Source organism: Nomascus leucogenys, chromosome 15, assembly GCF_006542625.1.
Source record: "Nomascus leucogenys isolate Asia chromosome 15, Asia_NLE_v1, whole genome shotgun sequence".
Classification (NCBI taxonomy): Eukaryota; Metazoa; Chordata; class Mammalia; order Primates; family Hylobatidae; genus Nomascus; species Nomascus leucogenys.
The window spans coordinates 72310967-72324002 of NC_044395.1; the positions used below are offsets into that span (position 1 = coordinate 72310967).

General features: G+C 45.1%; 1 protein-coding gene across 2 annotated transcripts in view; it reads right to left on the reverse strand.

Moving 5' to 3' along the window:
• The window catches only part of GALNT18 (polypeptide N-acetylgalactosaminyltransferase 18), a 351487-nt gene that overhangs the window by 93408 nt on the left and 245043 nt on the right, over positions 1-13036 (reverse strand). For both annotated transcript variants that reach the window (XM_012502920.2, XM_030794708.1), the window contains exons 5-6: positions 11166-11363; positions 6511-6625 (exon numbers count right to left, since the gene is read on the reverse strand). In XM_012502920.2, coding sequence (XP_012358374.2) covers positions 6511-6625; positions 11166-11363 — 313 coding nt within the window. The remainder of the gene's footprint in view (positions 1-6510; positions 6626-11165; positions 11364-13036) is intronic.

The following is a 13036-nucleotide window of genomic DNA, read 5'->3' on the forward strand; positions in this document are numbered from 1 at the left end:
CCAAGCAACAGTGCCCAGTACCCAGTGGTAGGACCATCTAGTCATGGCAGTAGGGTCAGAGGTATTGTCCCAAATACACTATTATGACCATGTGGCCTTGGCTGTAGTTTCTGCTGTTTAGCCTCTGTTGGCTTTTGCTTGTTTTCTGAATCTGCTTCTTTGAAAAGCAAATTAATTCTTTGCGATACCCATATCCTTCCAATAAATTTCTTTTCTCTTTAAGTTAGGTTGAGTCAGTTTTCTTAGCTTGCAACACAGATTCCTGAGTGTCATTTGAATAAAAAGTTAAGCACGGCTATAATACATATAAATTAATGTGTGCCTTAAAAAATAAAGCACTATATAAAATGTGTGGTAGTATTTTTATGCACATGTGCATCTACATATAGAATAGACATGATGATATGCTTGTATAGAGAACTGTATGAAGTACTTAAATTAATTTCTTCTTGTTATCTTTACTGTTAAAAATAATGATTAGAATAATGAGATAATAAAGCATAAGAATGAATTAACTCTTTGACCAACATAAACATTTTAAATCATATAACACTATCAGGATAATACTCTCTGGCTTGCCTTCAGCATTTGATTGCTGTGTGCAATAAATAGGATAATTGTAGGGAAAGAATTTTGAAAATATAGATGAAAGGTACTGCCATTGTTATTTAGCTGATATAGAAGCAGCAGACAAACCCAGTGTAGGGGGTAAGGGGATTTTTGATATCTAGTGACTTTGTAATATGTGAAGTATACTCCTTCTATTGTGTCCACACCTTCTTCGCTTCTTTCATCCCTCATGCTCTGTGGAATAGCCATTGGTATTTTGCCAGGGCATGTATAGGTATTAGGTTCTCCATGATTGAGGAAAAAACCTAGAAGAGGGGATGAAAACTGGCAGACTAGGACAACAGAAACACTTAATGAGTTTAGAATAAAGTCACTGTCCAAGGTACTGAGAAATCTCAGATGCATATTTCTGCTTTAATAAGCTATTCTATAAGGCTAGCCAGATAAGGAAACCTTAAATGATTCCTTGGTGCTCCCAAGGCCCAAAGTGGAGCCAGTCAGCTTCACTTCCTCCTGTCCTAGATGTTACTCAGCTACACAGGGAGAGAGACAGAATCACTCACAGTGAGGGATTCTACTCCCAATCAGATCTTGTGATGAGGCTTAGAAGAAGCAGTTAAAAGGGGCAAGCTGGCACTAGGGAATGAAGAATAACAACAATCATCCAGTCTTAGAAGCAGATAGTAAAAGGTCATCCTCGAGGATGAAAAATCTGTGTAAGTGTCATTGTAATAGCAGACCATATTCTAAAGAGAAAAATGAATATGAACATCCCAAGACAAAGATTCTAAAATGCCAGTAAGAAACCCCAAGTGGGTAAAGCTTAGATATTCAGAGAAGGAGTCAGTGACTTGCAGATATGTTCAAGTGGGTGTCTTTCCAACAGCAAGTCCTTTCTGGGAGACTCTCTTCTCTGTAATACATTTCTAACAGCTCAATCCAGTCAGGAGTCATTCGCAGCTGGGGCAAGATGGAGAGGAGACGGGTCTTTTCTCTGGTTGCCTGCTCTGGACACCATGGGTGGGGCACTGGCTGTGGTTGTAGTGGCATTCTTCCCCACCACCCCCTACTTCTTTGGTTTCCATTCCAGAAAGATGAAGACAGCCAAGATTCATATTAAAGAAGTGAATTGAATTTAAAGCATAATAAATAGGCGAGGCTTTTTAATCAGTTTCTCCATGTCCATTCCATACAACTGAGAAGTTGCCTATTTCAGTATCAGAAATGTTAACAAGTCTTACATTTTCCATAGAAATCTTTGCATATATGTAGGTACTTTTTGTCTTATTGAATAAGCATACAGCATACAATGGAGACCTTTTTTTATGACTCGGGACTGTTATTAAGATAATTAACAACTGTGCCGTACTGTGTTGTGCTATAAACCTAGGATCTGCCTGAATGTTTAGCTCTAGAAGAAAGAGATACAAGCTGCTGTGCTGCTGGACACCTGTAACCTATTCCATAGTCTTTAGGTTCAAATAGTTTTTGAAGGATGTTTTTATTGGGCATACACTTATAGGTTGACAATTATTTTCTCTCAGTGTATTGAAGACATTATATCATAGTCTTCTGGGTCCCATTGTTACAGTTGAAAAGTCAGCTGTTATTCTAATTGTTATTGACTTAAGTCATCTATCTTTTCTCTTTGACTGCTGTAAGATCTTTTATTTGTCTTTGATATTCTGTAGTTCCTCTATGGCATATCTAAATGGGGATATCTTTATACTTACCTCACTTTGGACGGCATGACTTCTTAAATCTGAGGATTGGTGTCTTTTATCAGTTTGGGAAAATTTTAAGCCATCATTTATTTAAATGTTTTTTGCCTAACCCTCCATACTGTTTTCTCAGAAAATAGAAATCCTCTCTGGAGAAAGAGGATCATCTCCATTTGGAATTAGAAGATACTAAACCCACAATCTCAATTCTACATGTCTTTCAACATTTTTTCACAATTTTTTTCTAGGCCCCTTGGGCTGATTTTGAGTGATTTCTTTAGATCTATTTTCCAGTTTCTTAATTTTATTCCTTTAATAACGTTCATGTAGCTATTCTGCCCATCTGTTGAGCTTTTAATTGCCATTTTTACATTTTTCATGTTTGAAACTCCATTTTTAGCCTACTATGACTGATTATTTTTATAATGTCTTGCTTCTTATTCATATTTTCAATCTCTTCTTTTTCTAAGTGTATAATATAACCTACTTTATATTCCGTGTCTGATGGATTCAACAGTTGGAGACTTTGTGGGTCAGGTTTGGCAGTCCACTAATTTTGCTGCTGTTTCCTCTTGTTACTTTCTTTTTCCCTTGTCTGTTTTGTGATGTTTTTAAAACTGTGAATTCATATTCCTTAAAACTCCCCCTGTGGGAATTGTGTGGCCTGGGTTAAAAGGCTCTTTCTCCAGAGAGGATTTCTATTTTACACTGAGAAAACAGGCCTTTGGAGTCCCAGCTTTATGAGAAGTAAGGCAAGCCTTAAGCCTTCTGTTCTCTGTATTTTATGAAGTTGAGAAAACATAAACTTAAATGTCACCAGATTCTCCATATAGAATAGCCTCAACCCTTCTCCAGGTTCCTACTTTGGCTTACTTTTTTTGTCCCTGTGTTGGTTTCCCGGGGCTCTTATAACAAAGTATCACAATCTGGATCACCTAAAACAGCATAAATTTACTCTCTCACAGTTCTGGAGGCCAGAAGTCTGAAATCAACATATTGACTGGGCTGTGTTCCCTTCCAGCCCTCTAGGGAAGGATCCTTCTTTGCCTGTTCCAGCTTTCAATAGCCCCAGGTGTTCCTGAGCTTTTGACATCATAACTCCAGTCTCTACCTCCACCTTCACATGGCTGTCTTCCCTTTATGTCTTCTTGTGACCAAATTTTCCTCTTCTTATAAGGACATCAGTCTTGTTCGATTAGAGCCCACCCTAATCCAGCACAATTTTATCTTAACTTGATTACATCTGCAAGGACCCCATTTCCAAATGAGATCACATTCACAAGAGGTTAGGACATATTGGGGCTGGGGGCACTCAATCACCATAACAGTCTCAAACAATTTCAACCCCTTGCCAGCCTTTAAATGTTTTCGTATGCATTCTAGCACTTTTACAGTTATCATTTATATAATCTTTCTGTTTTCAATTCAGTGTCAGCTCTTATTTCTCACTCATTTCATTGTGCTTGGCCATAGTATCTCCTTCCTTTTTCTCATTGTGTTGCCGACTTACAAATCAGAAAAAAAAAAACAGAGCACAAAATAAGAAGACGGCTTTAAATAGGAACTCAGTAGACATAATTGTGAATAAAGTAGAAGATAATTATTGCATGGCTGTTGCAATATCTTGTTTGAGATGATGCTCAAAGTACTTTTATCCCTAGATCACTGTGATATGTCTGTCTAGTCCTTGAATCATAAAGATCTGGGGCTGAATCCTTTCTCTACCTCTTACGAGGTACATGACCTTGAGACATATGTAAGCCCCTAATTTCACAGTATCATATGGAAAAAAACCACTATTACAATAATAGTCTTTTTAGGGTGTTTCGTGGATGGATGACATAAGTGCCAGCATGACCCATGGCACAAAGCAGGCATTTAGTAATTGCGCAAGCAACTTTCTGTGTTCCAGATAGGTAAGGACTTTGAATAATTTGCCTCTGCTTAAGCGAAGGGTAAAAAGTGATGTCTTTCATATTGATACACAAGCCTATGGTGTAATTAGGGCAGGTGTGCTACTTTATAGACGAAACTGAACCACTGAAAAGTTAACTCATCAAACATGAAAGAAAGACAAATACTAATAACCAAACAAAAGGAGAAAATCTGTTTTGCTGATGATCAGTGGTTCTGTAACCCTTAAAGGGGGAACTGAAATTCAAATGAACTCATCCCTCCCGTTTGTACTCAGTTTTGCCAGTTAACAGCTTGTCGCTTCTCTGTTTTAAATGCCACCCTTTCTTCAACTCCAATGACACTTCATTTCTGTCAACTGAGAGAGAAGAGACGGAGGAAAAAAAAAAAACACAGATATCACTGCTAACTGTATTTAAAACTCTGTACACGAAACCACCCAGAGACATTTTAACTTGCATTTGAGAGCCTCACCCAGGCCCACACTCCAGAATAGCTTTATAACTTTATAATCTAAGGAAGGAAAAGCCAGAAATCTCCACTCTGTGACTGACTCACACACATGTTGGAAGCAGAGTTCACAAATCTAATTCCTTTCTCCATTCCTGCACATTTTTACCCAGAGAACACAAGCGAATGGAGGCGGTCCAACCCACTCAGACAATTCCTGACAGCAGCTCCTCGTGAAAAATATTATGTTTGGGGTGAGCATTTATCCAGGAGCAGTGCTGAAATGAGATGGCGAGGACACAAATGGGGAATAAATGGCCAATGTAGAGAGAGCTGCAGAAACGAGGGTGATTATGCAGGGGCTGTCCTCTATGAATACATTAGCTCCCCAATAAGCCCATGCATTTTGACTGCTTCCAAAGCAATTTCTCAGGGTTTCAATGAATACAGATGTCTGGAAGTGTTTTCTAAGCTCGGCTTCAGACAGACTGTTCATGTCGCCAGTCCTCAAAGCCCTAGCATTAAGTCTGGGTGGTGAGTCGGGCCCCACACAGTACCTGTCAGGTCATTGCAGGCATTGTGAGATGCTCATTGTGGGTGCCCAATCTCCCCTTCAGGTCAGGGGCAAGGGCCATCCAGGGCCAGTTGCCTGCCTGGTGGGGTGGGAGATTGAAGGGGGTTAGAGGTGAGAGGAGGGTGCATCCACGCTGCAATCCTTCAGTGGAAATTGAGTATCAAGAACTGGAGACACCAGATGCAGACACTAAGGCCAAAGGTGCCAGAGTAGGGCCAGTAGGTGGAACCAGCCAGATGACGTCTGCATGGATGTGTGAACAGGCTGGCAGTGAGGTGGAGCATCTCAGATAATCCCTATGGACACCAGTAGGCACAGGGCTCTCTCCAAGCATCGGCAAGCCTGTAGAGTGTGGGGGTGGCTGGCTGCTGAGAGTTCCCCATGGAGAAGACAGTGGGGGCCATCGAGCGGAGGACACCCTGCAGCTCCAATACTGGGTCTGCCAAGCATACTCCCTGGTCCTAGAGGTGGGCAGGCTTCCTTCTAGGACAAGATCCTTCATTGTATCCATTATCACATTCCTGCCTAACACCAGGGGACCTAACAGGAACCTCAGATAGGAAAGAGGGCTTCATCATAGATTTATTTTCACCAGCCAAGGGGGAAGAGCCAGAAGAAAGCCTAGGAAATGTTCCCGTAGGATGAGAAATAACATAGAGCCTCTTGGGGATCCATGCCACGAGCTGATTGCTGGAAAAAAACCTGTACTTTGGGGCAGGAGAATGGCGTGAGGCAGGAATGGGCCGTGGGTCTGGCTAGCGCCTGGGGTCAGAAAGCAGCCTGCAGTGAGCCTGGCTGCATCTTGCTGTTTATAAATCCTGAGTTTATTTCCCCGGGCTATCTCTTAACAAAGTCTTCGGGAATGTTCTATGGACCACTGTGGAGAAGAAAGAGAGTGTCAAGGTGAGAAATCCCAAGGAGAGCTGACTCAGGGTCACTCTTGTCCAGCCACCCTCAATGCCTGTTATTGCTTCCTGGAGCACACCTTTGCTCACTCTGATGGGCCTCAGTTTGATTTTAAAAGAGGCTGTTTCATTGAGTTGGCAGCTCAACCTCTCCCATGCTCCCTCCCCCATCCAAGCAGGTTCTGAAGTCCTCTTCTTCCTGAAAAGTCAAAAGGCTCCACCCTTGACTTCCCAATCCCAATCACACATAGGGTTCAGGACTGGACATTCAGAATCAGTCTGTGACCCTCAACCTTAAAACCCATTTCTCCACCCCCAGACTCATTCTCCCTGGTGAGAGCTGAGCCGAGCGGTTTGAGTGAGAAACCCCACTCACCCTGATCCCAAGCTCCACATTCTCGCCCCCGTAGACTTCCATGCCTTCGTCCAGCAGGCCGATCTCCTGGAAGTACTGCCGGTCCACAATGAAGCAGCCAATGAGGGCAGGGCTCCTGCAGGGGCAGGGGAGAGCAGAAGGGCTGTCTGGTGCAGCTGTCCGAGGAGTAAGAGCAGTAAGGCCTTCCTATCAGGAGAGTCTGGTTCTCTTCCTTCCTTTGCTGCCAGACCCAGTGTGAGCCTTGTTCTTGGAGTGGCCCGTGGGTCTGGCCTCACCCAACCACTCCAGAAAGGCTGTTTCATCTGGGCAGTGGGTAGACAGCTGCCATCCTGGGATCAGCTATTAGTGGGGTGGTGCTTGTGTGTGTGTTAGCTTTGAGAACTGGTGCTCAGCCTGCCAGTCTAGGTTGACTGTATCTCTAGCTGCCCTGACCCTGACCTCTGCACAGCCAGTCTCTGTTCCTGCTTGGGAATGCATACCAGCTTTCTTACCCTTCCCCAACTTGGAATCTGTATGTCATCCTTGGTCCACTTAGAAAGATTAGCTGGGACCAGGTTGCAAAGGATTTTGGGTAGCAGGGTAAAATATTTGAATTTTACCTGCAGGTAAATAGGTGTCCATGAGGAATTTTAAGCAGGACAGTGATGTCAGCAGATCTGTGTTTTTCCAAAAGAATAGTTAGGCAGCTGTGGGTGAGTGACCAGAGGGGAAGGGGTGGGAATTGAGGGGCCCAGCTGGGAAGCTCATTGCTGTATCCAGGTGAAAAATGATGGAGAGCTGAGTCAGAGTATCAGGAACAGAGACATGAATTGTTTAAGACATATTTTGATGTAAAATCAGCAGAACTTCAAAACAGATGAACTACACAAGGGTGAGAAAGGGAGAGGAAACTGGATGCCATCTGGCTTTCTGGCTCGGGTGACAGTGGGTTGGGGGCCACTCATCCATACAGGGGCAAAGGAGAAGAAAATGGTTTCAAAAGAAAGAAGCATTGGTGGTGGAAAAACTGACCTTAAGGTACCTGTGTGACACAGGAGGAGATAGCAACAGGCAGAGCTTAGGTACATGGCCTGGGTCTGGAATTCAACAGGGGCCTTAGGCTGGAACAACCTGCCAACAGCTATGGGATCCAGGAGCTGGAAGCCTTTTCCTTCCTTGAGGGCTGTGAGCTTGGGTCTCACTAGCTCTGTGAAGACACCCAGTGCAGCACCTCACAGAGAATGATTCACATGAGGTGAGTCAGCGTGAGAGCACGGGGCTGCTTCTCTGCTGAGAGCCCTGCTTATGCAGTGATGTTGAATTGTTCTACTGCTTATTGCTACCATTTCTAGCCCTTGCCTGGCTGGAGGACTTGGTGGCAGTGGGGGAATAAAAGGAGAAATGAAGGCTCCTCAGGGATGAGAAAACTGTCAGTCAATCACATGTAAATCAACCTGTCTTTGAAAACGGAAACCTTCCAAGGTGGAGAAAGGCGATTTTGCAGGCCATTTCCCTGGGGAATGCAGATACAGGAGACTTCTCAGGCAGAGACTGGCACCCTGGAGCCACTGTTTCTCTTCCTTTCAAATCACTGCATTTTATTCTAAACGGCTTCACCCTCATAGACCTGCAGGCATCCTGGGAAGCTAATCCAACACTCCTAAAGCAGACTGAGACCCTGCTGTGGTGGAGGTAACTGAACCGAGGCCTTCGAGGTAATCTCTCTGGGAAAAATCCCCCTTCTGGGTGCATGTCTCTAAGAGAAGTTCCCTAGCCTCTCTGAGCCTCCGATTCCATATCTGTAACATAAGATCCATTCTAACCCCACACAGACTAAATTAAAGCACTTGAGAGCCTCTGGGACACAACTGGCACTCGAAAGGTCATTTAAAAAGGTAAAAAGATGCAATTGTACACTAAGTCCAGAAGATCCCCTCTTTAAATACGTGATGATTCAGAAACATCAGGCTGGCAGAGAGGGGTGTCGGCATTTGCCTCTGCATTCCTAAGTGTTGGACAGGACAGGGCACGCTGGAAAAATGCTTTCAGGACACACAGGAAGGGACCTTCCTCAAACTGACAGTTCAAGCCAGGTGATGAACAGAATCTGAAACAGTTACTCTGAGATGAGCACAGGCCACCTCAGTGGTTTATTATTAACCGGCTAGAGTATTAAGTGGATTCTATCAGCATGAAAGGGTTATTGATTTACACGTTGCCTCATTCCTGAAAGGATTAGAAATAGCTTATGAAAAAATGTAAAATACATAGAAAACCATAAATAGATAAATGTCTGGACAGACCTAAAGATTGCAACAAATTGGAATGCATGTGCAGACCAAGGTCCTCTCTCAATCGTTCTTAAAGCAGACATGAAAGCTTGCCTTTGAGTTTCCCGTTGGTCAAAGTGGAAATGAACACACATGGTCTTAGAAACAAAATGTACAGTTCTCACGTGAAAATGTCATATTAATTGATTCCCTGGGGATAGCAAGGCTTTCTGTGACTGGCAGTCAGTTTAAAAGAAATTTCTCATGTGGATTTTCTTAATGGGGTCACCTGGCGACTTAGCAAACAGCCATCGCAAAGACATCCCTTTAGAATACACTAGAAGATATTGCTGGGCCCTTTTTATGACTTACACCATGTGTGGGCAAAGCACTCAAGTATAGCTTGAAAGAAAAGGGAGCTTAGATGGGCAAGATACATTTGTATAAATCACAGCTTTCTGTGGAGCTGTCTTCATCTGGGAATAAAACCAGGAATGTTCTTCCAAAAATCTTCCGTAAAAGTTATTTCCCTCAACCAAGTTTTTGATAAAAATTGGGTGATAGAAAATTTGAGGTTGAGATGACATTGTCTGGCAAGGACCTGGAATGCAGGCTTGCTGATTAAGACTGGACCAATACAGTTAGAGATGAGCAGAACAGAAATAGTTAATGCAGTCTTCTGCAGGAATGCTCATTGCGTGGGGGCATATTCCCTTCCAACAACATTCATCAGGCCTGGGAGCAGAAAACAGCTACACCAGTTCTGAGCTCAACAGTGGACAATAAGAGGGGTGAAAACTAGCCACTGAGTCTAGCTTCTCTGGGTGGATCCTGGCTCTACCGCCCAGAGCCTTTGGCAGGGCCATTCGCTTCTCTCAGTCTTGCTCTGCTCCTCTTGTAAAACAGGGATGAGACATGAGCGGTCAACAGGTTGCGATGATGATCAAATGAGCCAGTGTGTGTAAAAGACCCTTGTACATAGCAGACTCTCAGCAAACGTTTAACAACACAGAATTGTGGCAGGGCCCCAGCAGAGTAGGTAGCAGGTAACTTCAGGAAAGTTAGGTGGTTTTATCACATTTTAAGTATGAGTATATATTTTTTCTTCTGGCAAGGAAAAATGTGATCTTAAGTAATAATCACTGACTTTCAATTAAATTTTTCACACCCTTTCTCCCTCATATAATACAAAACAACATGAGCTTCTAATCTCTTTCACTCCAAAAACTGTACCCTAGGCCACCTTCTGGTGCCTTCTGTTTTGTAACGGGCAGGACTTTGCAGGGAGCATAAAGACACCCACCATATCATCAACATAGACAGAAATAGGCCAGGCATGGTGGCTCATGCCTATAATCCCAGCACTTTGGGAGGCCGAGGCGGGTGGATCACGAGGTCAGGAGTTCAAGACCAGCCTGGCCAACATGGTGAAACCCTGTCTCTACTAAAAAATACAAAAATCAGCCAGGCACAGTGGCAGGTGCCTGTAATCCCAGCTACTTGGGAGGCTGAGGCAGGAGAATCACTTGAACCCAGTGGGGCAGAGGTTTCAGTGAGCCGAGATCACGCCATTGCCCTCCAGCCTGGGTGACAGAGTGAGACTCCATCTCAAAAACAAAAACAAAAACAAACACAGACAGAAATAAAAACTAGTTGGGACAGCTGTTGGAGGAGTCCTGAACCTTAAAAGCCGAGACCACACAGGGGAGTCATTCATGAGTCTAGGAAGATGGCAGCAAAGGCAGGAAAGAACTTGGGACCTTTGAAATGCAGTATGAAGTCACTTTTGTCTGAGTCTTACAGAATAACACTCAAATATCATCAAGGTATACACTGTCCTGTGGGGTCCGATCTTGCCTCTCAGCCTCTCCACCCTCACTGCGGGGGACTGCTGGCTCACTTCCCACTTCTAGTCACTTTGAACCTACTCTGTGTTCATGAACTTTGCATATGGGCGTCCACTCCCTAACCTAGCCATCTTCTACTCGCCTTCAAAAACAAGTGAAAATGCTACCCTCTGAAAAGCATTTCCCCACTTTCAATGCAGTTTCTGCCTGAATGGTAGAATAATGTTCCTATTCCAATGATTTTGTCAGTCTTCACTAGACTCCAGGCTTTTGGCAGTGGGAACCAAATCTTCATCACTCTGGATCCCCAACCTGGAGCACAGTGGTTGGTGCCCAGCAGACGTCTCACAGTGATGTGTGAAAATGGGTCACTTTGAGGCTGTGAATGGATTCTGAGATCTTCAGAACCTGTGGCAGTGACTGAAGATCAGACTGCAGTTCCTTTCAACCCTGTCATCCCCACGATGGGGCTCAAGTTGGAGAATAAGCACTGGGCCAGTAGGGGGTCCCTAGCCTGGAGGTCAAAGCAGAGAGACCCACAGGTAAAGGTTTGCTTTACCTGATTGGGGCTGTGGAGTTCTCCAGCTTCCACCAGGCCTTGGGGGGATTTAGGTAGCGGCACCACAGCTCCCAGTCAAAGCCCTGGGCAGCCAGCGGGTATTCTTCTATCTCAAAGTTGTCATATTTTATGTTATCAAAGGATGGCGAGATGATCCGCTTCCGGTTCTCCTTGATGCGGGTGAGTACAGGTTCAGCCCTGGGCAGAGAGAAGACAGCCAGAGAGGGTAACCATTTCCAAGGTGGAAAAATCCAGAGTAGCGTCTCCCGAAGGTCCTTCCCCAGCAGAAAGAGGAAGGAAGGCCTGCCCATCTCCTCTGATGGAGACGTGCACTGCCTTCTGGGAAGGAGCCCCTATTCAACTTCCTGCTGCTCCCTGAGGATTTCCGGAATGGCAAGAGGCTCCACCACTCCATCGGCATATCCAGGGCTGAGCTGAGAGATTCTTATTCCATCCAACCCTGTGCCTGCTTGCTTTCCCTTTCTCCGTTAGAAAAAAAAATCAAGACATAAAAAAGAAGAAAAAGAAGAAAGAAACAGATCTGAGATTCCACAAGAAGCTTTCACCTTGGGCTTTGATTTTGCTAAAATTCTATGTATCAACCTGGAGGAAAAGACAGATGAGGATGGCAGAGACTAGGAGGTGACAACAAACCTACATCCACCAGCCATGCGATGCTGCCTTGGAATGCCAGCTGTGCCACATCCACCCCCCCAAAGCGTTTCCCAACCACCCAAGGAGGGGTGGGGCATTTGGGCTTTCCCAGGGAGCCGGGAGGTCCCTGCAGGCACCAGGCGAGTAATGTGTTTGCAGACAGGAATAAGCTTCTCATTAATAATACATTTGGTGCATAATTGTTTATTCAAATCAGCTTGAAATAGTAAGTGTCCCTTTCCTATCCTGGCCATAAATCCAAAGAAAATGCTGTTTAAATCGTCACAAGTGGCAAGCAGGGACTTCAACTATAAAAAATGACTGTGTTGCAGCCTTAATTTGGGACTGTTATGGCAGCATCCAGGCCAGGCTGTGTGCACGCCCTGCTGCTCCTTCCTGCTGAAGTGCCCTTGTCTCCCACTCCCTGGGGCAGAGGTTGGCACTGTGGAGTCTGGGGAGGAGAGCAGACCCCAGTGACAACAGGCATATTGATAAAAGGGTGGCTACCTACTTGCCCCAGATACTTATGGTCATCGCCAGAGCCTGTGTCTCCCAGGCCCAGGCAAAGTTACACACAGCAGGTGGCCCTGTGCCCTCCAGCCCTGCAGGGAGGTCTGCATCTGCCACTCTATTCCTGGCTGGCTGCAGCCACTGGGGCCTTCTGTCTGGTCCCTTTCTCCCTAGCATCTGAGCAGCTCTGACCAGAGAAAGAAAGATGTTCTTAGACAGTTTCACCATAGGGAGAATCTGAGATTACGTGCCACCTCCAGTCTGGCAGTGGGAAAGCCCAGGGCACCTGTGACAACATCGGGCAACCTTCCCCCACCTTTGCCCACTCGGTGTTGGTCCTGGTTGTGAGGCTGGGCTTCTGCCTCATGTCTGGCCCAGCTCTCCTTTCCTAGGTGTTGGAACCCTGTCCTTAGCCGGGCACTCTCTGCTTTGCCCTTAGCATGTACCCTTCTCCCTGACGACCCTGCCAGCCATAGTCACATGTGATGTCACCATGCATATTAGGCACTGTGTACTGACCTGTTGACCCCTGGCTACCCCCTCCCCTCTACCACACCTCAAACCCTAAAGGTCCAGCCTTGTTGCCTGGCTCACTCACACACCTGCATCTCACCCATTCCCAGAATTATCTCCTTTCCCTTAGGCTATGACCAAGATCCTAGCATGCTTTGCACTATTGGAGCCGAAGCCCCAGATCCCACTGGGAC